The sequence below is a fragment of the Neomonachus schauinslandi genome, chromosome 6 (genome assembly GCF_002201575.2).
Source record: "Neomonachus schauinslandi chromosome 6, ASM220157v2, whole genome shotgun sequence".
NCBI classification, from domain to species: domain Eukaryota; kingdom Metazoa; phylum Chordata; class Mammalia; order Carnivora; family Phocidae; genus Neomonachus; species Neomonachus schauinslandi.
The window spans coordinates 101,855,957-101,882,992 of record NC_058408.1 but is presented as its reverse complement, the minus strand read 5'-3'; the positions used below and the strand labels follow the sequence as shown (position 1 = coordinate 101,882,992).

Sequence of the window (27,036 nt, the reverse complement as noted above, 5' to 3'; positions counted from 1 at the left end):
GTACTACATTTTTCAAATTTCGAATATGAGGGCCTTCATTTTTCTCCCTTTCTTTCTACATTCATTCTTCAGTACCACTGCCAAGTTAAATCTCTATCTTTTTATTTGTCTCAACCACCTTTTCTCCATCATTCACTTCCTTTTTTCTGGACTCTCCATCTGAAGAACGGCTCATATATGGCAATAAAAAAGGTACAGACCAGACAGAGTAATATTGTTTTGAAATATGACTTCATAAGTTATCCTCATGTCCATGTAAGTTAGCACATTCATTGAGTACTATTTATGCAGAGTCCTTTTGGGCCTTGTGCAAATTTAGTGTAAGTGCTATCTGAGATAGAATTTGATGTTTTTAGAAGTCATATTCCAAGATTTCTGTCTTTCTGTGCATGGAAATATTTTTCCCTCTTTTTCATTCCTCTTGTTTTAAAACTTCATTCTTTTGCTTATTTGTAATGTTTTGTACTTTTCCCTGCATGATTAGGGGTGTTTGATTGTCTGTCTTATTCCCCAGAGTAATCTTACTGTGGACATTTACTTTAATATTATGCATGATGTGTTTGTAGACTGATTTAAAATCCTGACTTGTATAGTGTTTTTATAGTCCAGTGATTTTTTAAAATTTGAAATCAGTATAGTTTACATATTATTCAGTTTTACAGATACATAAATTAAGGCTGAAAATATGAATGTACCTCATTGCAGCCATCCTCTCCCATCCCCATCCTCCTCTCCCCCAGTCTAGCTGTTTTTAAAATTCTGTCAATTTTAAAACAATGTTTATCCTAATTCATTCAAAGAAATCAGACTTACCTTATGTCCTTGGACAAAACAGTTAATAAACTTAGTTTCTTTGTCTCAAAAATGAGGAGATTAAACTTTGCAATATTCCTAATGTCTCTTCAAATTCTAATGTTTTATGATTCTGAGACTTTTAGTAATTATTTTTGGCATCTTAAAAATAGCTGTGTAGTACCATAGTACCTACGCAGTTTTGAACTTGCAAAAGCTGAAGCTTCAGTGCTCGTAATATTACCCTTTAGAGCATCATAAACATAGTCCTGGAGCCTATTTTCTCTAAAATATGTCTTTTGTTTTTGTCTTTGAAATTGGATTTCTTTTCTGTTTCCTTGCAGTAAGGTCCAATCATCATCTTAGTTTTTAATTATATGGTGTTTGGGGGCTGCTTGAATTTTAAATGAGATGCTCTAGCCTAGAAGACTTATGGTTGTTCAGACCTCTGTATATCCATGGCCCCTTTTAGTCTAGTCTCTTTAGCCTTTCCTTAACTTTCTCCTCAACCGTGGTGCTTCTATATGTGTTTTCATCATGCTGAAGCACAGCTCTAAGGAACCACACTCTTGGGTCCAGAGTGATTCTAATTGCTATATATAACAGGACTGAGATTGTTGTTGTTCTTTCTGGAGGCCAAGGGAAGGAAGATACAACTTTGAGTTTTTCTTCAGCTGAAGATCGAGTTATTTTGATATATTCTCTTCTGTATCAGTGATAGGCAGTATAGCTAACCCTTTAGAGAGGAAACATGAGTGATCCTTTAGCCGTGTTTTTTAGGGACTCTTTCTCATTGTTCACTCTCCTTGTGTCATACTCACCTTAGGGATGTAAGAGCTTGTATATATTTGCATGACCTTGAGGACATTTATTCCATGAGATTAAGATGTGTGGTATTGTTGATATGCTGGTATCGTCCTTAGTTCAGCGTCGTCTGCACAGTAGTTATTTCATACCATTGTTTTTAAACCCACTTAGAATAAAGAACTTACTCTGTCATAGTAAGATGGGATATTTCCAGCCTGCATGTCAGAGGCTTTTATAATAGTTAAACAGAGGCCTATACAGAGTTGTATAGTTGTTACCAATTCTTATTTGTTAGTCTGCATGCATTGGCCCTCATGAGAATTAAACAAAGACTATAGGATTCTTAGCCTTTTTTTTTTTTTTTTTTGTCCTCTGGTTTGTGATACAAGTTGGGTTCTAGTTTCTTTCCCATTGCTATTTTAATGATTAGCAGTAGTGTGAGAGTCATAATGTTTGTGGATTACTTTTCATTTGTATCTGTATCAGGCCCCAGTATTAGACCAGGGCTGAGCTAAACATTGAAGGAGTGAGAGGCTTTCTGGTGGCAGAGAGTTTGGTGTTGGTTAAGATGAGCGTGGTATAGGGTAATAGAATGGTGCAAGTGTGGATGCCCTAAACTTGAGTCTTTTTTTCTATTTATTCCATTGAAAGTAGGTTCAGCTGCAGCCCGGAAAGAAATCATAAGAAACAAAATTCGAGCAATTGGCAAGATGGCAAGGGTCTTCTCTGTTCTCAGGTAATGATATATTTTCCTGATTATTTGCTTTACAGAAATTCTTTATTGTACTTTGCTGTAAGCAGTGTCCTGTTTGACACTTAAAAGCAATTTAGTAGCATTCTTCCTATAAAGAAGTTATTTGTACATTTACATATTGAAGAAGGGAAGACAAGTCCCTTTAAAACTAGGGTTTTTGACTCTTGTGCTTATTATTGCTCACTTTGAGTATGTGTTACCCTTCTGTGATGAAAGTACTAGTTCTACACCTTGAAAATTAGAGCAGGATAAGAAGGAGAGGGTACCTTTTAGAGTATTCCTGGTGAACTTGCTCATCCATATAGGAAGTTCCTTTTGTTGGAGCCACAAATTATCTTCTTAGGGTTAATTCAGGAAGACTAGGTTTAAAGGCACACGTAAATGAGTCATTCCTTAAAAATTTGTTTGCAAATCGCACTACTGGGTATTTACCCCAAAGATACAAGTGTAGTGATCAGAAGGGTCACATGCACCCCAATGTTATAGCAGCAATGTCCACAATAGCCAAACTATGGAAAGAGCCTAGATGTCCATCAACAGATGAATGGATAAAAAGATGTGGTATATATATACAATGGAATATTATGCAGCCATCAAAAAATGAAATCTTGGCCATTTGCAACGACATGGATGGAACTGGAAGGTGTTATGCTGAGTGAAATAAGTCAATCAGAGAAAGACATGTATCATATGACCTCACTGATATGAGGAATTCTTAATCTCAGGAAACAAACTGAGGGTTGCTGGAGTGGGAGGTGGGGTGGGAGGGATGGGGGGCTGGGTGATAGACATTGGGGAGGGCATGTGCTATGGTGAGTGCTGTGAATTGTGCAAGACTGTTGAATCACAGATCTGTACCTCTGAAACAAATGATGCAATATATGTTAAGAAAAAAAAAAAAGAAGAAGATAGCAGGAGGGGAAGAATGAAGGGGGGTGGAAATCTGAGGGGGAGACGAACCATGAGAGACAATGGACTCTGAAAAACAAACTGAGGGTTCTCGAGGGGAGGGGCAGTGGGGGGATGGGTTAGCCTGGTGATGGGTATTAAAGAGGGCACGTTCTGCATGGAGCATGCACAAACAATGAATCATGGAACACTACATCAAAAACTAATGATGTAATGTATGGTGATTAACATAACAATAAAAAATTACCAAAAAAATTGTTTGCAAATCGCACTACTGGGTATTTACCCCAAAGATACAAATGTAGTGATCAGAAGGGTCATATGCACCCCAGTGTTATAGCAGCAATGTCCACAATAGCCAAACTATGGAAAGAGCCTAGATGTCCATCAACAGATGAATGGATAAAGAAGATGTGGTATATATATACAATGGAATATTATGCAGCCATCAAAAAATGAAATCTTGCCATTTGCAACGACATGGATGGAACTAGAGGGTATTATGCTAAGCGAAATAAGTCAATCAGAGAAAGAAAGTATCATATGATCTCACTGATATGAGGAATTTGAGAAACAAGATAGAGGATCATAGGGGAAGGGAGGGAAAAATGAAACAAGACGAAACCAGAGAGGGAGACAAACCATAAGAGACTCTTAATCTCAGGAAACAAACTGAGGGTTGCTGGAGTGGAGGGGCGTGGGAGTGATGGGGTGACTGGGTGATGGACATTGGGGAGGGTAAGTACTATGGTGAGCACTGTGAATTGTGTAAGACTGATGAATCACAGACCTGTACCCCTGAAACAAATAATACATTATATGTTAATAAAAAAAATATTTAAAAATTTGTTTGCAAAACTGGTTGTATCAGACATTTGAAATTTACAGCATAGAAATACCATATTTTCTCAATTGTATGATTCTCACTGATGATGAATCTCATCATATATTTAATAAAGCTTTTCAGAAAAAACAATATATGCCTCAGTTGTAAGGCATACCCTCTTATCTGAAATATTTAAAATACGGAACAGTGTCTTATCTTGGAATTGAGGAAAATATGGTAATAACAATGAATGTCATAAATTATATACATGGCCTACCTCTGGGCCACATTTCCTCTTTTAAACTAAGAACTGTTGGAAGTCTCTGATATCTGTTATATCTCTTTGCTATAGGGAGGAGAGTGAAAGTGTGCTGACACTCAAGGGCCTGACTCCCACAGGGATGTTGCCTAGTGGAGTGTTGGCTGGAGGACGGCAGACCCTGCAAAGTGGTAATGATGTTATGCAACTTGCTGTGCCTCAGATGGACTGGGGCACACCTCACTCTTTTGCTAACAGTACACATAATGCATGCAGGGAATTCCTTCTGCTTTTTAGTTCCTGTCTCAGCAGCTGACACAGGGAGAATACTATATGATAGGTAGTGTCTGGTTAATAACCTGACCAGGGCAGAAAATTGATAGAATGGGTATTCCTTTCAATTGAAAATAATGGTCAGTCTCTCAGCTTTCAATGAAATGATATGGGAGCAGCTCATATCATAATGTCTAAATATTTATTTTTTTTGTTTGTCTAATGCACCCTTTTCTTTTAAAAGCCCCAGTTTCAGAATGTGAATCAAGGATATCCATATTACTAAAATGGAAATGTAATTCCAAGTTTCTTATTTTTTATTTTTTTAATTTATGTAATTGTATTAGACTATGCTTATATTTTCAGATACTTAATTTTAGAATTAACAATCTGCTTGGGCCCCAAATCTTACTTATGCACTTCACTTGCCAAAAGATTTGTGCAAGGTTTTGTACCCTGGTAAATGATGCCAAAGTTTGTTTTCTGTGGTGTTTGTCAAATGTTCTATGTATAATTGACTGTCTGTAACATGCTGTTTTCTTCCTCTGCAGATGTAGCTGCTTTCCTAAATCTGTCTGTCTTTCTTTAGGTTAGCTGTATGTCTGTAAAAGTATGTTAAATTAAATTACTCTATCAGACGCTTGTCTGTCTTTTGATGTAGAAGCAACTTTGTAGCACCTTGTTTTGAGGTTTGCTGCATTTGTTGCTGTACTTTGTGCATTCTGAACATGAATGTAACATTAGATATTAAGTCATTGTTATAAGGGGTTGAATTTAAATCCTGTAAGTCAAAATTGAAAGGGTGTTATTAAGTGTGCCTTTATTTTGCATGAAAATAAAAAGAATTATACCTAAAGCATTCCTGTAATCTGGCTCATTGAATATTTTATATTAAAAAAAAACTTATTTTTTTGGCGTAAATATTTGTGTAAATACTGGGTTAACTTTTTGAAAGCCCATTACAGATTAAATAGAAGAGAGTGATGTGAATGTTTTAGAGTATACACAATAACTCAAAGTCTAGATTTCTTTCCCTTGTGGTTGGAAAGCAAAATATCTGATATGGAATAGCTTTAATTTATATGTTTTATTGTAGCCACTTTTGACAGCCCTCCAAGGGTCATTGCTCTGTTAAAATAGGCAGCAAGAGATCTGGTGTTTTCCTTAGTCATGGCTGACTTTCTTCCTGGTGTTGTAATTAGTGAATTTTTTAAAGCAAAAAATAATTTAAAATTTTGAATAAATTTAAAGTAGATTGACTTTTCACAGTCTCATTTCACTCAGTATCATAATGCCTAAATAAATAAGCAAATTTTTCCTGTAGACAATTAATTTCTACTTGTAGCCTATACATGTTCTATTTTATATGTTAGTGTGTTGTCTACTACCACCACTGGTATATGTGAGAAGTACAGCTATGTTTTAAAATGATAGTTTCAAATTTTCGTTCTGAATGAGGTTTCCTTTTTTTTTTAATTAAAAGAAAAACTGCTTTGATTTTCTTTATATTCCTTGCCCTCCATTTTTTTATATTATAGACATTAGCAAAATGAGCTAAAAATGATTTTGCTAAAACAAAGATCTTGAACATTCAATAAAACTAGCAAAAGTGTTAATAGAAAAGGATGAACTTTAGTAGCTTGAAAAATGTTATACCCTTTCTCTTTTTTGTTCATAAAAGGAAAACTGAAAGGCCTCATACTTTAATAAATCTCCACTACAATCATCTCTCCATTATCCTTGGGTGTATTACTACTTTTACATTGTATCTGCAGCAAATCTTTCTTTCAGATTTCATAATTAGTACCTGCTAATTACATGCTTTGTTGGCATCTCAGCACTCATTCTTAATTTGCATGCAGCCTGAAGCTCAGTCTTCCAACTTTGAACTCACCCCCAACTTCAGGGAAGGTTTGAAAGACAGCTTTACTGAAGGGACTATATTCCCAGCATAGAGTGAATTATAGGACAGTGCTGAGTTTAAGGGGTCTAATTTGGGAAACTAGATAGCTCCCTAGCTGTGCCAGTGATGGCTCTTGATAGTGTGGAGCAATTTTCCTAGCATAATAAGATAAACCCATTTTGAAGCACATAACAAAACTCATACAGAAGCTGCATCTGTGTGATTTAAATTTTTTTTCTAATATTTTGTTTTAGTAGACATGTTCCCTGATGTGAATAAGTGAGAGTTAAGTATTGCAGAAAGGTTTTAAAATTCTAATACCTCAGTCCTGTTGTCAGAAAATAAGTCTGATTGCCTTCTCAATAACCTTAAAGTTAATTTATATTTCTTGAGTGTTTTCACAAACTACACAACTTTTTTGGAGTAGGAATTAATATATTTTATGTGCATTTTCTTCATGGAAATTTGTTTGGGAGCTAGCCCTATAATGCTACCTTCACCAGGACATATATGGGAAAATACGTGGCCATCTCTTTTAGTAATGCCAAATTCTTCTTCATTATTTTTCCCGTGTAGTATTGAGGAACACAGTTTGTGACAGCACTGTACACAAACTTACTAAGGACATGTCAGGCTGCCCTATGAAACTGAAAACAAATAGAGGAAGAATAGTGCCTTTCAGATAGAACTTTACAATTATCAAATCTCTTTCCAGCTTAATGTTTAAGCTTCAAATGACCTTTTTTTTCAATTCTAAACATTCAAGCTTGACATGGTATGCAATTTTGAGTGTGATATGTATTTTGTATCCTAAAAGGGATTAGGAGCATTTAGAAGCTTCTAGAAAGAGCAGAGAATATAATTTGATCTAGAACATGCTTTTACATATAAAATTAAAACGATTTCAGAAGTATGTTGTTACAGTTCATAATTTGAAAAATTTATTAATAGACTTTTAAACTACTGATGCACTCAAATAGATACTAATTTTTGCAGTGATATCAGGTTTTATTTTTAATTTATTACCATATATAATACAAGTTATGAAATATTTCATATAAAATCACTTCTTTTACCATAAGCTCTTTAAAACATTCTGATAGGCATTTTTTTTCCCATTCAGTGTCTAAATTATAAAGAAAATAGTCCATATTTTGAAAAGTAGAAGTTGTAGGGCTGATCAAGTAGAGGTGGATCATTTATCCCAGTTTTATGTCTGGGAAGATACAAAGTATATTCCAGGTGTACAGAGCTAGATTTTTTTAAATGGTGATTTGTATAGTGGGTATACAATAAATATGTCTGCTTGAATTTGTAATAACAGTTAAGGAAGATTAATTTTTTTTTATTCAGTGTTCATCCTACCTCTTTTGGGTCCCCAACTCACTTTACTATGTGGTTAAGATCAATGAATTTCTGATTAGTCTACTTTAATTCCTTAGATTAATCAGTTTTCTTTCACATTAATAACTGCTTTGGACAAAATTTATTATTTCTAAATCTAATTGCCCTCATTGTAGAAGAAGCAAAATAGAAAGGATGGGGCATTATTGTTATAAATATTCTGAGTGTGTGTACTTTGGGTAAAGGGGAGAATTTGCAATATTGTCAGGAAATATTGTCCTCTGCAGTCTTTGATCCTGGTCCTCAATGTGGGTGCTTTATACAGTTTGAACCCAGAAATGAGCCAAAAGAATGTTGGACTATAAAATGTATGACTAAATAATGTTGTGATTCTTCAAATAGGCCAGAGACAAGCTATACTAAGAATGCATTTCTCACTTATATGACCTATGTGTATTTCCATATCATACAGTGGTTAGAATTTATTGCCTGTAAGACTTCAGTTCTATCTTGATTCCTCTCTAGTTGGTAGATGGGCTTGAAAAGATGTACATTGGCCTTTCTATCTTCATTTGAGAATGCATGCTACTAGTACCAAGGCAGATTTGAGTTCATGATAAACTGAACATAAATAGCTTTTTTTTTAAAGGCTATAGATGTTATTATCTTTGGATATTTGGGACACCAATGTTAGCATAGAAAGGAAGTTCCTAATAGACAAGAGGGGTCCTTTAGGTTATCCACAAACAGTAGAGCTACAGAACTATTCTACTTAGAGTAATTCACCAAGTTTATTGCCCTTAAGTTTCATTATAGCCATACCAGCTTCTGCAGCTTTTGCTATGCCTTATGAATTAGAAGCAACAGGAAAAGCATTACTGACCCTTTCTAGTTTATATCTTATGGAACAACTGATAGTGAGAATTGTTTCAGTTAGATGATGCGGGGGAGGGGGAAGAATCTTCTGTTTGCTTTTCTGCTACAATTCTGCCATCATAATTTCACCATAGAGAACTTCATTGTGATTGTGATGGATGTGATATGATAAACATGTTGAAAAATTCTAAGGCCATCAAAATACTGAATTCACAATAGGTAATTAACACTGGAGTGCATTTGCATGGGTGCTGAGGTGTCTGTGTTTATATTAGGTCCATGTGTTCTGTGCTCTGAGCGATGTTGTCATAGTGCTGTGTGTAAACTGTGCTGTGTCAGGAATTGGGGGATTGATGGGGCTCTCTAATATGGATATTATTTATGTTAAATTGTAAATGATGATGTAGTATGGGATACTGTGATATTTTACGTGATCATTGCCTTTTCTGCTGTACAATATGACCCTTCTCATCTCTCTCATTCATTTTGCATGCCTCTGCTCACTTCTGTACAGCCACAGTTGAGGCTATTGAGGCTGAAAAAGGTACGATCAGAGTCCTTGCGCTGGGCAGAGATCTGTGGTGTGTGGGTGGGCATCAGAGAATGTCCTGTGGGTGTGTTTTACTCCTAGTTTGCACAGTTCAAGATGAATCAGACTCACTCATCAAGTTTAATAGTCACATTCCTCTTTTTTTTTCTTTTCTTTTCTTTTCTTTTTCTTCTTTTTAAATTACGAGGACCAATTTTCATAGTGACAATCTGGTTTTCCCCTTTTCTAGTGTTGTGTACAACCAACATTTACTGTTCCTGAATTCTTTAGAGTGCAGCACGTTATGCTATATATTATAGCATTTGAAGTTGCAAAGAAAGATCTGTTCTACATTTTGCATGATTCTATGCTATTCAGATCATTTTTTTCCTAAGTGAAACCCCCTCTAGGTACAAGTTTTAGTTGGTTTTTACTTGTTTTCAGCAATTCACCTGAGAGTGCAGGAACTGTCACTATGATTTTTATTTATTTATTTTTTTGCTGTTTGGCCTAGCGTTTGCTGATAATATTATATTCATATATATCATATGTTGGCTTGATATTACACATTGCTAAATGCTTTGCCACCCCAACCATTTATTTGGTTCACATGCACAGACTCTGAGTCCCAGGGATTGCACATATTAAAGCAACCAGATTATAACTAGTGGAATGGAAATCTTTTGTATGCACAGTTTAATATGGAAAAGCATCATTCCAGATGAAGTGACTGAGAAATTATAACAATTGGAGGAGGATTGCCATTTATTTTGATTTGGGTTTCCAAAGAACATGCAGTGAATGGCCATTGAATTAAGGAAGACATTTCCTAAAATATGAAACTGAATACTTTTTACTATCAGCCAAATACAGATCTCACTTCTGGAGGCATTTCCCACCTTTTTCATTTCATTCTGGTGGTGATGGGGTGATGATACCTTGACCTCCAAGATAGTTCTTATCTGCTAAATTTTAACATACTTTGCCTCTTTCTTCTCCCAAGCTCTTGGTACAGATTTGTATGTTAAGGTTAACCTTGTTTAGCCCCCTCACTTGCCCCTACTCTTGTTGCTGCCTTACTGTGATAGTCACTGGTGATTTTAGGGTCTGAGGTAGGAGATAATTGGTATCATAGAAGTCAAACTGAGACCCTGAGACCATTGCCTGTAGGTTAATTTTGGGGTCAGGGAAGGGTTATTTTTGTGCGTTCTTTTTTAAAGGCTATGCTAACACTTGTCATCTATGAAGCTATCGTGTTTATATTTAGGTTTAAACATTTCACATTTTAAGGGGAAGTCTGGAATGGGGATAGGATTCAATTAAAGTAAGATTTAAATGTTGCTACATACAGCTAATTTCTTTCTTCTTAAAAATCATTAATTATGTTTTGAAATCTCAGAAGTGTTTTTCTATTACTGACTTATCAAATTTGCATTTTGTTAAGCAATACGAGGATTCTCTCCACCACATAGAATCTGCAGTTTTGAAGAGGCAAAGGGTTTGGATAGGATCAATGAGAGAATGCCACCCCGGAAAGATGCTGTACAGCAAGATGGTTTCAATTCTCTGAACACCGCACATGCCACTGAGAACCACGGGACTGGCAACCATAGTGCCCAGTGACCCACGGCTTCCCAGGGACTCTCACATCTCGGGCCCCAAATGGACAGATCACCCCCAGGATCTGGAGGGGTTGGCCAAGCTGACTGTAAATGTCACAGTCCCTCTGGAGAAACCATTGTGCTTTTGAGACCCCAGCCCCCTTCCTGGATGGAGGCTTGAGGGCCCTGGGACATGTTGTGATATCTGATAAGATTGGGTCATCGCTGCCAAGGTGGAGAGCAGTGAGCAAGGGGCTTGGGGCAATTTCCAGTGGAGGGCAACTACACCTCCATTTATGCTTGTGGTTCACACATTAAGTTTACAAATGAGATTTCTTTTTCCCCTCAGTAGAATTAGATTTTGTTTTTTAACCATGACTTCAAATGCAATCCTAGGAGCTAATGTGGACTTTTTTTTTCCCCCATGAAATGTCTTTAAAGGATGAATTAGCATGGTCTTAAAATACATTTCTGAGGTTACTAAGCTGTATTTTGAATTATGGGCAAAATGCTGAGAAACCCAGTTGGCATTTATATAAAATGCTGACCTCAGGTCTATAGTTCTTAAATGTGGCTAATTCTGTAATATAGTCTTGGTATTTTTCAATTATGAATGCATAACCTATTTCTAGGCAGACTCTCTTACTTGAACACAAATCCAAAAACGAATTTAGAATATTTTTGCCCAGATCTTTTGAAATTTACACCCTAGAGATTTAAGAAGAAAACCTCTAAATTTCAAAATTATGAAGAATTACAGAATTACTCATTTAAGGTACTTTAAAAGAAGTTTGTACATTGTCAAAGTAAAATTTTAATTCAAATCATGTCTGTAAAACTTGATGTATTTTGTGTATGCATGTTTTCATTTTGCAAATATTTAATATATAGACCTATGATGTACAGGTACGACATGTATAGGTTACCTAGATGTTATGAGAAATTTTAGTTTATTGTGAGTACTCAAGTTGCTTAAATAGCCACCAGGGTGATTTGCTGCTGGCTTTCTATCATTTTTATGTTTTGATGCAAAGGAAATTTAAAAATGTTCTGGAAGTGTTTTTGATTAAGCAATGCAGCATAGAAGCAATGGTTCTGTTCAATCATTCGGATGTTAGTGGAAGCATAAAAGTCAAGATTGCATGTTGAACCTTTTCTTTTGATAGTTGCAGAACTGCTTGGTTAAACTAAATGGAACCATGTGCTAATTTTTCACAATTACTGACCTGTATTGATTGCCACTGTAGTTTGGTATTTCCCTTTACTTTGGTGGCCTGCTTCCCTCATGCCCTGGAATACAACTCAGAGCTCCAGGCAGCGGAACCATCTATTGTTTTGTTTGCCAGAAAGTGCACCCTGTATGGTCTCCTGTCTAAGTTGGAAATATTATGCATGTGCAGGACTATTCGAGTATTTTATAAACAGTAGCACACAATAAATTCCATGCATGGGCCGCTGCTCCTATCTCTGTGTTGGGTTTTATTTGGAAGATGTAGTCTGATTTGACCTCATGCAAATCAGAAAATACTGTTACTAGAACTGGGATATAGCCTTCAGAGATTATCTCATGGATAGTTCATGGTAATTTGATAAATTTGTGTCTTCATAAATTTTTTTTTTTTTAACTTTGGTTACATTTGTCTTACATGAACATTAGTAACTGAAAACTAGAGTACTTTGGGTGCCTATTATAGGCCTCCTAAATCTAACATTTAAAATCACTATTTCACTTAACTTTTAATTGAAAGAAAATGTTCTTGTTTAGAGTTTTGTTATAATAGTATTGGGAATTTATTGGGTGTTTTAACAATAAGAAAAAGAATATTCATGATACTGTATTTTCTTGCCATCATATTCCTTTCTTTTCCATAATCAAAATAAGTATGAAAATTTGCAAATTGAGGGAAATTAGGATATTGCTCAACATTTTATAATATAATCATATAGTAACTTTAATTACAGTTTTCAACAATAATTATAATGATACACACTTTACAAAGCACTGATTTAAATTGAACTGTATATATTTGCCTTATTCCAGGCAAACAGAACTCAAATTGTTGATTATTACAGCTTTTAGTTGCTGTATTATTAGCTTGCATACATAGCAGTCCATGAGCTACCCTTAAAGTTACTATACACTGCATACGTTTAAAGGTTTTTCTGGATGTTATTGTTTTATGAAAACTATGCGTCTCTAAATTAAGAGCTTAACTAGTATATCAGGTACCAGGAACTTCATTAGCCCTTAGGTCCATCGCTGGGGTTATATAGTGTTTGTGGGAATCTTGGGTAAACATAAAACATCATTAGCAAACTAGAAGAATTACGGGTTGATGGTAAAGATTAAAAAGAAGAAGAAAGTAAGAGAAAGGAACAGAATGCAGAAAAGTGGTATACATTAAGAGTGGTAGAAAAATCACCCAGTGCCTCACAGGCCACTTCCTAACTGTTGAATAAGAACCTCTTTCTAGTCTTTCTTCATAACTGTGAACCATAGAAATATTTTTTAAGGTTTCACAATGAACCATAGAAACATTTTTAAGGCTTTTTAAAAAATGTAACTAATGATGAAAGCAAACTGTGAAAAGTTCAGATCTTTCTAAATTGTAAATTTTAATGTCTACCAGAGCTAGTAGTAGTGATGGTAAAATATAAATTAATATTCAATATGAATTTTTTCTATCTATTATATCCCTTTATATTCAAAGATGACACTTCTGAGTTAGAAAAGACCATCTCAGGGCGCCTGGGTGGGTCAGATGGTTAAGCGTCTGCCTTCAGCTCAGGTCATGATCCCAGGGTCCTGGGATCGAGTCCCACATTGGGCTCCCTACCCCTTGGGGAGCCTGCTTCTCCCTCTGCCTGCCTCTCTCTCTCTCTCTGTCTGTCTCTCATGAATGAATAAATAAAATCTTAAAAAAAAATAAAAATAAATTTAAAAAAAAAAGAGAAGACCATCTCTGACTTCTTGTGCCTTCTGCAGTTCAGCCATTATTAGTAGAACTCATAACCTTTAAAAGCTCTGCCAGTTAAATTTGAAATAGGCCTGAAACCTTTGCTTAAAATGAATTACTCCTGTTTTACTCTGGATTTTTGCCTATTGCTACTGATTTTCTTTTCTCCACAGCTATTCTGAATAATATGTAATGTTTTGTTGCATCCTTAACACTTACTTTCACCTTCCCTGCGTGTAGTTGCTTTCTACAGTTTGGGGTTCCTTTAGAATCCATCCTCTGCACCTGTTCATACGTAGATTTTTGATTTGCCACATTCCAGGACCTCAAATTGACTGCAAGTTGTTCTGTTCCCCAGTTTGATGATGTTCACAGAAGCAGGTAAGTGACATAGCTAGGGCAAGATGTAAACAGAAAGTCAGGTCTTGCAGTCATATAAGACCACTGCCCTGATAATTTCTGGTAGACCCTGGAGCTTGATAAATGAAAAGGAACTAGGAATGTGTAATCAGATTCCCTGGATCAGCATTCATTATAGGAAGGAATAAGATGTTTGAATTGATTCTTTTATATTTTCTGTTCCTAGAAACAGTGCATTTTTAGCCAATAATATTTTGGTTTTGCTTACTTTATTCCTCTATTTATTCCTCTTTTGAAATAAATAAATGGAGTGTGCCTGATGACAAAGTACCTTGCTCTCCTTTCAGACAAAGTGAATTTTACAAATTAATTTTGTTTCCCCTACAATTGATTTCCTTCTGTACCATTAAATGACCATTTATATTCTTCTTTCTTGGGTATTATGTTTGTGTTTAAGCCTAGACTGATCATTGTTGAATTGTGTTTGAGCAGTGTTTGTTATGCTCAAAGGGACTTTGGGCTTGGGTTAACTCATCCTGGGTCTAGATTGACATCCAGAACTCCAGGAGTTCTGTTGATCTGAGCTAGTGCCTACCTTTCCAAACAAATAATGACTTCTGAACTAATCCCAGGGATTTTGTTTTTAATTTTTTCTTCTCTGACTCTTGGACTGAGAGCAGAAATACTGCCTTAGTGAGAGAGGTTCAGGAAGCAATAGGTTTCATCTTTCCTTAGCCTGCCTGGCCTTTGGTGAGTTTGGGAGTGTTGACAAGAGTTCTGAGCCTTCTTGGCAGAGAAGGAAGGTCAGAAAGAGAGAAGTCCATGGGCATGGGCCAGGTCCCTCCTTACCTCGTTAGGGAGAATTCAGCGTTGTCTGTCTGGTTGGCGGGGCCACACCTAATTACAGAGACTCAGCATTTCAGCAGTTTGCAAAGGAAAGTGATATGAAGGGACAGCTGCAAGTCAGCCACAACCTAGATATGGGGAGATCAAGCATTCACTTCACTTGGAAGAAAGAGAGAAGGAAGGAAGCCGAGGGCTTAGCAGGGTAAGTTACTTTTCCATCAGACCATCTGCTTGCTTAGTTTATAGTTGAGTAAAACATTTATCACCCCAGGGAGTGTTAATCACTGATTAAGAAGCTGAATGTGCTTAATAATAGCAATATTCTTAATGTATTCCTCCTTTTCTCTTTCTCTTTCCCAACTCCTTTTAGGATCCCCAATGGCTAACATCATTTCCCCCTTTCCCTACCTCCCCAAAGCTGTTTTGTGTTTGCTGGTGAGTTAGAGAAAATTAGATGGGCTTTCCTGGTCTGGAGATAGTGAGAAGGTAACTGGTTTGGGTGAAACTTGAGGCTTTTGGTGATGAAGGAGAAAGATGGGAGACCTGGTCTGGGAATAGGCTAATATTGGAGGGAATTTGGAAATGAAAATCAGAGTTTTTCTAGACTGCGCAGTCCATGTCTCCTTCTGTCCTTGGTGTTTTCTCTCTTACATTATGGGAATAAATTAGAGCCTAAGTCATTGCGGATGGCTAGAAAAAAGTTAAAGTGAGTCCCTGCTAGGTGAGGTAGACTCTGATCTCTGGAAAATTCTTAAAGCTTTTTATATATAATTCTTTCCAACTTCTCCCTGTCCCCTCTGTTTTTTGCCTTAGTTTTCTCAGTCCTGTCCCTCCTCTCAAACTTGGAGGATCCTGGGGCTCATTGCAGGAAAGTTAGAACCAGGGAACCTGGGTCTGGGCCTGGGGTACACAAACTCAGATATGAGCCTCATGCAGATACAAATGCACCTTCTTACCTTCTTCCCAGAAATTTAGCTCATTTGTATCATGAACCTGCTCTAGACACAGAGGAAACTATCAGAGATTTCATCACCACCACTCCTCCCCCAAACTGATCCCTTCACATCCCAGCCAGTTCAACCAACCCCCAGAGAGCCAAGAGTTAATCTTCCTTGGGAGAAAGACTTCTTTGGAAAGGCAGATAAGTTAAGCAGTACATTTATGGTCTTAATTGGTTTCCATTGCAGCACGAGGCTTTTAGTTGAACATCAGGAATGTATATTTATTATTACTCCTGGGATTTAAGACTCTTGACTTGCCTCAAATCAAAGATGATTTTTCTCTATACCTTTAAAGAAAGATGAATCCTTTCTTTCAAGGTTCAAGAAGATGTTATCTTGCCCGAAGAGGGTGGGTAGAGAGAGCAGAGGAATGCTTCTCGAGTTGCAGTGATTCTGGAAATTGGATGAGAATGTGTAGAGATTAAAAATGGAAGGGGTGCCTGGGTGGCTTAGTCAGTTGAGCTGATTTCAGCTCAGGTCATGATCTTGGCGTTACGAGATCAAGCCTCAAGTCGGGCTCCGCACTGAACATGGGGTCTGCTTAAGATTCTCTTCCTCTCCCTTTGCCCCTCCCCTGCTGCTCGCACAGGGGCATTCTCTTAGAAATAGATAGGATAGATAAATAAATGAAATGAAGTAAAGTACATTTTTTTAAAAAGTGGAGGGAAGTGTCAGGTCAGTTGTTGGAAATGGGGTACTCAAGTGTGAAGGCATCCTTTAGTAAAGGGACATGACCCTTTAATAATCTGTCACCTTCAGGTCTAATTTCTCCTGTACTGGCGGGAATGTAGAAGATATTATATGCAGATGAGCTTAGCTCTCTCTGTGGACTCTGAAAACATCCATTTATCTGTGGGATGAGGGGAGAGATTACAGGGGTGTGATGAAAGGATGAGAAAGTACAAAGGAAAATACAAATTAGTTCCCTCGTTAACTAAGGACAGCAGTTTGCAAGAGCCATGTTGTAAGATAATAGATTTTTTTTTTATTTTAATTCCAGTTAACATACAGTGTTATATTAGTTTCAGGTGTATAGATAATAGATTGGATGATTCTGGGAGGTCTTTGTTCTGCCACCTACACCTCAGCTGAATGATGATTCTTGGAGTTTTTTCCCTAACAAATCTGGTCCAGAAGGATTAAATGTCAGACTATTTTTGTAACAAAACATGATCCCTGATTTGTACTTTAATAGTTACCTTATTCACAGTAAAACCAACCACTGTTATATCCTCTGCCATTTACTTGTCCCTAGAGGCAGTTAATCTGAGGGTTAATAATTTTTTAGCTTCTCTGGGACACCTGGGTGGCTCAGTTGGTTAAGCATCTGCCTTTGGCTTGCATGATCTCAGGGTCCTGGGACTGAGTCCCGCATTGGGCTCCTTGCTCAGCCAGGAGCCTGCTTCTCCCTCTGCCTGCTACTCCCCCTGCTTGTGCATACTCTCTCTGTCTCTTTCTTTCTCACAAATAAATAAAATCTTAAAAAAAATAATTTTTTAGCTTCTCAATCTCTACGGATACAGTTTATTTTTTAATTGAGATGAATGAAATTCGCATAACATAAAATTAATCCTTTTAAAGTGAGCATGGTATGTCATACATTCACATTGTTATGCAACCACCACCTCTATCTAGTTCCAAAACATTTTCACCATCCCAAAGAAAAACCCATAACCATTTAACAGTTATTCCCCATATCTCTTCTTCCCAGGCCCTGGCAACCGTGAATCTGCTTTCTGTCTCTGGATTTACCGTTTCTCAATATTTCATATAAGTGGAATCATATAATTTATGATCTTTTGTGTCTGGCTTCTTTCAGTTAGTGTAATGTTTTTGAGGTTCACCCACATTGTAGCATATTATCAGTACTTCATTTCTTTTTATGGTGTAATATCTGAGAAATTGCCAAATCCGTATGATGATACTTTTCCCTATGTGTTCTTCTAAGACTTTATAGTTTTAGTTCTTACATTTAGGTTATACTTAATAATCAAACTGAAACCAGTCTACTTCATTAATTCCTAGAGTGTTCCCTTCTACATTTCTGTGCTCATGCTCTTCTCTGTGGTTAGAATTCTTCTTTTCTGTCTCCATGTATTCCAAGTATTACCATCATTAATGGGTCTATTCTGACTGCTACATGCTTTATAAAGTCTTCCTACAGCTAACCAACTGAGGAGATTCTTTCCTTCTGATCTCCCATTAGTGCTTTAGTTTCACTTTTCTTATAGGATTTATATACTGCCTTATAATTTACATTTGATCCCTCTGTAAAACATTTAGATATTAAGTATACTTTTCATATTTGTTTCCATTATAATATGAGTGATTATATATGTTTAGCAGTAAATGTTTATTGAATGAATGGATGTTATTTTTCCCAATACAGTTCCTTTTGTTTACTCATTCCTTGTGGAAGGAATGGGAGAAGACAAGGCAGGGAAGGAGAATATCAGAGTTCCTCCTAGGTAGTGGTGGGTATGGGATTAGTTCTACTTCAAAGCTCACCTCTTTAGGAAATTTTCCTCATAATTTGCATAACTTGCTTTGACTACATAAATCTTAATATTGCGGTGCTGTTTTTATATTGCATTTAATTTCTATTTCTGGGTTGATTGCTTAAAAGTGTGATGATAGGTCTCCTAAAATGAATGTTTTATTTCCTTAACTAGGTGAGATTGACTGATTCTCCAATTAGTTGGTAGTTTTAGACAACCAAGATTTCTGTTGCTTTTTCCTCCCTCATTTTAAGTTGATTTTTTAAATGCATTAATAACATATGAATATATTCTTAGTATTCAAGAGTCAAACGTTACAGATAAGTCTAAAGTTCCTTTTGATTAACCCAGTTCCTATCCCATTACTTCTTTCCCTCCTTAGAGTTAATCATTGTTACTGGTTTTATATGAGCCCTGCCAGACCTTTTTCTATGCATTTACTTACGTATATATTTATATTTCAGATAGAACTTCATATGTAATACATATATAATTATGTTGATATACAATTATTTTCCTCCTGTTTTTTTATCACTGCCTGTGGTGATCAATAATCAGTAGAGCCTAAATAAATCTTACTGATACCTAGGTCTGAGACTGGAATGAGAATTGAAAGGTCAAACATATGAAAACACATCATACTTGTCTAGCTTGCAAAATTTCATTCCCTATCTGTTCTCCATATAGTCTCCAGGTATCAGTGGACAGCCATGGCTCCAAGATCCCGGCAACGAAGGCACAAGAAACCCCCCTCATCGGTGACTCCCATGGTTGTGACCCCACCCACAGTTGTGACCTCTGTGCCTCTGACCCTCTCAAAACCTGACCCTAGCGTTGATGCACTTGGCTTCTTCTCCTTGGACAATAATGTTCCTGGCCTATCCCAGCTAATCCTTCAAAAGCTAAACATGAAGAGCTATGAAGAATACAAGTGAGTGACTAGCTCTGTGGAAGAGTAATATATTATCTCTGGTAGAAGTGCTTTCAGAAAGCAAGAAGGGAGTATAACTTGGGGAATATGGGGCATTTACAGTGAGTCATCCTGACTTTTGCAAGTTTTATTACTATAGAAGAAATATTTTCTCATGTGAGAAATAGTGGGAGTAGATAGAAATATATAGGAGGCAAGGTATAGGTCATGAATGATTCTGGAGATACTCTTTTTCCTATTGCCACTTCTTCTCCATGCCATTTCTGCAGGTTGGTGCTAGATGGGGGTGCTTCTGTATCAGGCTTTGGATTTGGATGCCTTCAAGAAATGTTCCAGAAGATGGAGGACACATTCCGATTCTGTGCTCACTGTAGAGCTCTTCCTAGTGGCCTTTCAGACTCCAAGGTCCTACGTCAGTGCAAGAGGTGACTAGTTGGGGGCTAATAGAGTCATCCAGAAATGATCCTATTCTAAGACTTCATGGCAGGAGGAAAGGTCTAAGAGTTTTCAGAATAACTTCAGGGCCACTCCTCATTTTGTGTGACCCAGGCCACTGAAAGATTAGAAAAGGATTGGGCTCCTACTTACTTTGGGTATTATGGGGAAGTCAGACCATGGTACGGCAGTCCCCCTTACGGGCAGTTTCACGTTCTATGCTTTCAGTTATGTGTGGTCAACCACAGTCTGGAAGCAGATGATCCTCCTCTGACTCTTGTCAAAAAATTAATAGTAGCATAATACTTTGTCACAGCACCTATGTCATTCACCTCACTTCATCTTATGTAGGCATTTTATCATCTCACATCACAAGAAGAAGGGTCAGTACAGTATAATAAGACACTTTGAGAGAAAGACCACATTCATATAACATTTATTACAGTATATTATAATTGTCTTACGTTATTGTCATTAATCTTTAACTGTGCCTAATTTATAAGCTTTATCATAGGTATGTATGTGTAGGAAAAAACATAGTATATATAGGGTTTGGTACTATCCATGAATTCAGGCATCCACTGGGAGTCTTGGAACATATTCCCTGTGGAGAAGGGGGTTACTGCTGTATAATCTTCTCTACCTCCTTCCTCTTGAGTATTCAAGGGTTAAGATCATGTCTGTTCTGGGGAGGTTGGGGTTGAGCCATACCTGTGATAAGAGGGCAGCTGCAAGCTCCTGGTATTTTTTTTTCTGTAAGGGATGTAAAAAGTGAGTTATTCCAGATACAGACTGAGGTGTTACCCTGACCCAAGAGAATAATTAAATTCCTAGTCTCTCATGCCTCCCCTGCCAAATGTAATCTCCAAATTTGGTGCATCAGCTCTCACTCCTCTCCCTACCTTCCCTATCCAGTGATCTTTCTTCCTATATACAGGAAGTATCAATTCCCTTCCCTAGTCATCTCCCAGTCACCTTTGAGGTATAGGAACATCTGTTTCTGGGGCTCATTTTTCAGGTGCAGAAATGTCTATTACTGTGGTCCAGAGTGCCAGAGGTCGGACTGGCCAGAGCACAGGAAGGTTTGTCAAGAGCTGCGTCTGGTAGCTGTGGACCGTCTCATGGAATGGCTTCTAGTCACAGGTGAAGTGGTGGTGTTGGAGAACTCTGCCACAGTGGTCATAGTTGGTTGTACTTGGAGAAAGATATGAAAACATGTTGTTACGAGGAAAACATGAGAAACTGGGTGGAGCACTCCTGGTCACAAGTTGGAAGAGTAAATTTGGAAGGAATATTGAAGCCAGGAAAGGATTAGGTCACTCTTATCCCTTCTTTCCTGCAGGTGCTTTTGTCCTACCTTCAGGACCTTGGCCATGCCTGGCTGAAGTTGTACAGGGCTGGGATACCTGGTTTTCTTTGCGGTGTTTACAGCTAGATGCTACACTGGATGCTGTACTAGGCAGTCATGCCATGACCACCCTGTGGGCCAACGTGGGACGGCCAAAGCCAGACCCAGATGTCCTGCAGGGCTCTTTGAAACGGCTGCTGACAGATGCCCTATCACGGCCCTTGACACTGGGCCTTGGGCTTCGGGCCTTGGGGATAGATGTTTGGAAGATTGGGGGAAGCACAGTGCATGTGGTTGGTGCTTCCCATGTGGAGACATTCCTCACTCGCCCTGGGGACTATGATGAGCTTGGCTACATGTTTCCTGGACACCTAGGCCTCCGTGTGATCATGGTGGGTATAGACGTATCTGCTGGCTTTACAAAGAGCACCTCAACTTCCCCCCTGGAACCTGGCACAGTTCAGCTTAGTGGCCATAGGGGCCTCTATCATGACTTCTGGGAGGAGCAGGTAGAGACTGGACAGATAACCCATCCAGATTTGGTGGTGGCATTCCATCCAGGTAAGAGTCATTCAGGGGAATACCGAGTGGCTTTTCTGGGAATTTTCCATCCTGACTCTTATATCTCCTCTATTTGGAACCCCATTCATTTGGTCAGGTTAAACACAATATGATGACAACCTTGGTTGATCATTAGCCATATGTGCTATACCTGGGTTTAGAATTTTCCATTGCAGAACGTGGGGTGGATGATGGTGGTAAATGAGCATTGGAGGTGAGCAAGGTGAGGGGAGGGGTGGACACAATCAAAAAAGTATCTTGCTTAGGGTCTACCTCAGCCTTTCCCCTCTCTATATCCATGTCTGTTGTTTCCCCCCCCCCCATAGGTTTCCATGCTTCCCCAGACTTGATGGAGGCTTGGCTGCCCACCCTCCTGCTACTTCGTGATTATGAGATCCCTACATTGATCACTGTTTACAGGTTTCAACCTCTTCCTATTTGTGATACCTCCCTGACTCACTCATACCTCTCTCTGTATAGATGAGCTCATTTCTCTCCCCCTTGCTCATCTTCTGTCTTCTGGTGAGGATTTTCTTCCTTTCCACACTTGGCTTTCTAATCCCCTTGGATCCAAGTCCTATGCTAGTTAATCAGGTACTTAGTGAGACATTTGGGAGGGAAGGATACCCTTGCCCGTCTAGCCTTTGGTAATTTTGGGGATTAATGAGTCCAGAAGTATCAAGTTCTGAGGAATTTCTCTCCTACATCTCTCATAATTAGCAGAGCAATTTCTTTTTCTTTCTTTTTTTTTTTTTTTTCATCTGTCTCCTATAGCCATCAGGAATTGGCAGCTTCTTTGCAGATTCTGGTGGACCTGGATACACACATCACTGCCTATGGAGCTAACCCTTTCGCGTCCCTCAAACCTGAACAGGTCTATTCCAACCCCAACAAGCAACCAGTATATTGCAGTGCCTACTATATTATGTTTCTTGGAAGTTCCTGCCAGCTGGATAAGAAGCAACTGGAAGAGAAAGTAGATGGTGAGGTTTAAATAGCTGAGCCAGATCCTGACTGGACTTCTAGAAAATTGGGAGGTTGTAATGAAATTACTCTGCTGATGTCAGGTTGTTGCCAACTTTGAAATCCGCTATATCCTAAACCTCAGCCACTTGTCAGGTAAAGATTCTAAGCTGAATGGGAGTTCCTATATGATGTGACTCTTTTCTAAGAGATTAGCTACAAGTAGCTTCCAGAGACAGGATTCTAGATTTAATGTGTGGCAAGAGGCCCTGGTATCAGTCTTTCCAGAGCCTAGAATTACTAACATTTTCCTTTGTGAGAAAGTTGTACCTTTGACTTGAATAAGATGCTGCCAAGGAAAATAATGGCACCTTATTTTTCTGGAAAAGACTTTCTTATCCAGCAATTCAGACTGAAAAATTGAAAGGTGTTAATGACTTGAAGTGGTACAAGAATGGGCAAATCAGAGAAGTGGTTGGGAACATGGGAGAGGTTGTGAGGATTGGCATATTTTTCTATTTCCTGGCTTTTTCTAGATAAATATCTTACTTCTTTTCTCTTGGAGACTTCTAACCCTAGAGCAGCTTTTTGCCTTGTGTTGTATTTAAATATCCCAGGGTAGGGGCACCTGGGTGTGCAGTTGTTGTTGAGCTTCTGACTCGGTTTCTGCTCTGGTCATGATCTCAGGGTTGTGGGATTGATCCCTGCATTGGGCTCCGCGCTCAGGGCGAATCTGCTTGATATTCTCTCTCCCCTCTGCCCCTGCTGCTTGTGCTCTCTCTCTAAAATAAATAAATATTTTTTAAAAATTAAAAATAAATAAATATCCCAGGGTATATTGGACTTTAGTTGAATATACTGGAGTTATTTGTTATTACCTAGTTTATACCATAATAAACTCAGTTTGGGGCTTCTTAAGTCACTTGTTTTATCCTGTTTCCTATTCACTGGCAAGTATTACTTGTCTAGTCACAACACCTCAAGATTAGAGGTTTCTCTCTTGCCAAAGGAGTGATTAACACCAGCTCTCTGTTTGGACCTCGCACTCTGCCACATCCTGTCTTATGCCATCCTTCTCTTATCACATTCTCAAGATTAGGATAGTCCTACAACCTTGCCATAACCTCAACCTCCCACCCGTAACCCTAACACACACATATACATTCTTATTGCCCACTCTGATAGGGGTAATGTTAGAATTCATGTGTTCTAGGATACCTGTGTGGCTCAGTTGGTTAAGCGTCTGACTCTTGATTTTGGCTCAGGTCATGATCGCGGGGTCGTGGGATTGAGCCCCGTGTTGGGTTCTACACTGGGCATGGAGCCTACCTAAAAAAAAAAAGAGAGAGAGAGTTAAGTGAAAATGTTCGCAGAATTGGAGGACTCACACATTCCAATTGCAAAGTTTACTACAAAGCAATAGTAATCAAGACTGTGGTACTGGCCTAGGATAGACCTATAGATAAATGACATCAAATTGAGAAGCAAGAAATAAGTTCTTAACATTTATGCTCAATTGATTTTTGACAAGAGTGATAAAACAATTCAATGGGAAAAGAACAGACTCTTTAACAGATGGTACTGGAACAACAGGACTCCACATGCAAAAGAATGAAGTTGGACCCCCCACATACACACATTACACACAACATACAAAAATTAACTCAAAATGGATCAAAGACCTAGTCACTAAAACTATCCAACTCTTAGAAGAAAACATAGGGGTAAATCTTCATGAAGTTGGATTGGGCAGTGGTTTCTTAAATATGACACCAAACCTATAAGCAGCCAAAATAAAAATAGATAAATTAGACTTTATCAAAATTAAAAAACCACCGAAAAGGACACCATCAAGAAAGTTAAAAGAATGTAAGAAAATATTCATAAATTACATATCTGATAAGGGACTTATATCCAGAATATATATAAAGAACTGTTACAACTCAACAATAAAAGAACTAAAAACCCAATTACAAAATGGGCAAATGATCCGAATAGATATTTCCCCAAAGAAGATATACAAACGATCAATAAGCACATGAAAAGATGCTTAACATCTTTAGTCATCAGGAAATAAAAGTCAAAACCATAATGAAATAGCACTTGATCCACTAAAATGATAACTAAAAAGACAGAAAATAACAAGTGTTGGTGATATACAGCAATTGTAACCCTCATACGCTCTTGGTGGGGATATAAAATGGTGCAGCCATTTTGGAATACAGTCTGGCCGTTCCTCAAGAAGTTAAACATTGAGTTACCATTTGATCCAGCAGGTCTGCTCCTTGGTATGTCCCATAAGGAATGAAGCCATGTACACAAATGTTCATAGCAGCATTATTCACAATGGCCAAAAGATAAAAACCCAAATGTTCATCAACTTATGAGTGGATAAATAAAATATAGTATATCCATGTCATGAAATATTTGGCCTTAGAAAGGAATGAAGTACTGATTCATGCTACAACATGGATGAACCTTGAAAACATGTTCATTGATGATCATGTTAAGAAGTCACAAACACATAGTGTGTGAATACTTTTATATGAAATGTCTAGAATAGGCAACTCTATGAAGACAGATTAGTGGCAGCATATGGATGAGGGGGATGAGGGTATTGAGGTAATGGCTTAAGGGCATGGGTTTTATTTTGGAGGTGATGTAAATGTTCTAAAATTGGGTGGTGGTACAGTTCTGTGAATATATTAAAAACCACTGAATTGTACACTTTACATGAGTGGATTATATCTTCATAAAGCATAAGTTTTTTTTTAATCTAGAGAATGTAGGGGTGCCTGGGTGGCTCAGTTGGTTAAGTGTCCAAGTCTTGACTTTGGCTCAGGTTGTGATCTCAGGGTTGTGGGACTGAGCCCCACATCCGGCTCCATACTGGGCAGAGTCTGCTTGAGATTCTCTCTCCCTTCTCCTGCCCCCTCCGGGGGGGAGGAATCTTAGAGAATGTAAAAACAGAATATTTGCTAAGTGCTTAATGCAATGCCTAGCACATAGTTCGTACTTAATAAAATGGTACCCTTGTTAAATCCATACCACTTTAATTTTATACAGCAACATAAACATTGAGCTAGCAATACTGCGTAAGTATTGATTTGATGATGGAAAAACCAGTTGGATGTGTCATGGTTCAGACAAGATAATGCAGGTGCCAGCTAAGATGATAGGAGGCATGGAAAGGAAGGGGTAATTTCTAACAAGTAAATGGTGACACTTTATAGATAAATCATGAAAGTAAAATCTATAGGGGTTGGTTACTGATTGTGATGGGTGAAGGGTGATATATCTATCAGAATCAAATCAGGAGACGACAGAAGCCACACAGTAACAAGTGACACAAGTTTCCAACTTAGTAGACTGGTGGTGGGTACATAAAAGTCTAAATGCCTACCTTTATGCTAACTGCTGAGAAATCTAAGATGGCTTCTGCCCTTAAAGTGTTTAGAATTTAATAGAAGACTGACATAAGCAAGGTTAATATATTTCTTAACTTAGCAAATGAAAAAAAAATGCATTTTAAAAACCGTATTGAAAATCCTTTAGGATGATACTAAATTGGATGCTGATATGCTCATCTCAGCAGGTCTATCAGAGCCATTTTTTCCTCCAGTATTGGATATAAATCTCTGCTTATTTGATCACCAGATCAACTGTTGGCTTGGGTTTTGCAGGCCATTCATCTGGGGGAATAATTTTTCTAGAGAATAAATTGGGCTATGTCATTCCCTTGATTCAACTTCTCCAATAGCTTCCCACTGGAACCAGAATAAAATCCGAACTCCTGGCCCACCCTCATGAGGAAGCTTTTGAGTAGAAAGCATGTAGATTAATAAATTGATAGTTCTCAAACTTAAGTGTTAAGTTACAACCACCTGGAGGGCTTGTTAAACAAATTGCTGGGCTCCACCCCAGAGTTTGAGTCAGTAGATTTAAGGTGGAGCCCCAAATTTGCATTTCTAACAAGTTTCCAGGTGATATTGCTGCTACTTGTGTGGGGACCACACTTTGAGACCACTGTAAAAGGTTAACTGGTTTTTGCTCTGAAATAAACTTTCTTAATGAGTTTAAGATACTGGTCTGAGACCCTCAAATTACCTCAGATGTTTAATAGTGTTTGTGTTTTAAGGCTCTAGTGTGAGGGGGACCTAGAATCACCCAACAGCCCGTCTGGAGTGGTTTTGATTATAATGTATCTCGAGTTCTGGCTATCTAGGATCCCAATAAGTATTAATTCTTTTCATAGGGATCTAA

The 27,036-nt window shown here is 37.9% G+C and overlaps 2 protein-coding genes across 8 annotated transcripts in view; both read left to right on the top strand.

The window, feature by feature from the left end:
• The window catches only part of PPP3CB (protein phosphatase 3 catalytic subunit beta), a 53,383-nt gene extending 41,029 nt beyond the window's left edge, over nt 1–12,354 (top strand). For 2 of the 7 annotated variants that reach the window (XM_021700277.1, XM_021700271.1), the window contains 3 exons: nt 2,254–2,335; nt 4,441–4,538; nt 9,258–9,581. In XM_021700277.1, coding sequence (XP_021555952.1) covers nt 2,254–2,335; nt 4,441–4,538; nt 9,258–9,472 — 395 coding nt within the window. In that variant the 3' untranslated portion in view covers nt 9,473–9,581. Of the gene's footprint in view, nt 1–2,250; nt 2,336–4,440; nt 4,539–9,257; nt 9,582–10,716 lie in introns of those variants that run through there. The other 5 variants (XM_021700273.1, XM_021700272.1, XM_021700275.1 and 2 more) reach the window with 5 other exon arrangements.
• A 6,891-nt stretch (nt 12,355–19,245) lies between these two features.
• MSS51 (MSS51 mitochondrial translational activator) lies at nt 19,246–22,804 on the top strand. Its single transcript, XM_021700036.1, has 6 exons — nt 19,246–19,466; nt 19,736–19,891; nt 20,920–21,044; nt 21,244–21,810; nt 22,137–22,230; nt 22,585–22,804. Exons 1-6 carry the CDS (start codon nt 19,246–19,248, stop codon nt 22,802–22,804), a joined length of 1,383 nt encoding a protein of 460 aa, XP_021555711.1.
• The last annotated feature ends 4,232 nt before the right edge of the window (nt 22,805–27,036 follow it).

Excerpts from the sequence above, each read along its gene's own strand:
- MSS51 (XM_021700036.1), top strand. The coding sequence starts at position 19,246 with ATGGCTCCAAGATCCCGGCAACGAAGGCACAAGAAACCCCCCTCATCG. Across the intron at positions 21,045-21,243 it reads GGAATGGCTTCTAGTCACAG|GTGCTTTTGTCCTACCTTCA; the intron begins GTGAAGTGGTGG and ends TCTTTCCTGCAG. Across the intron at positions 21,811-22,136 it reads GGTGGTGGCATTCCATCCAG|GTTTCCATGCTTCCCCAGAC; the intron begins GTAAGAGTCATT and ends CCCCCCCCATAG.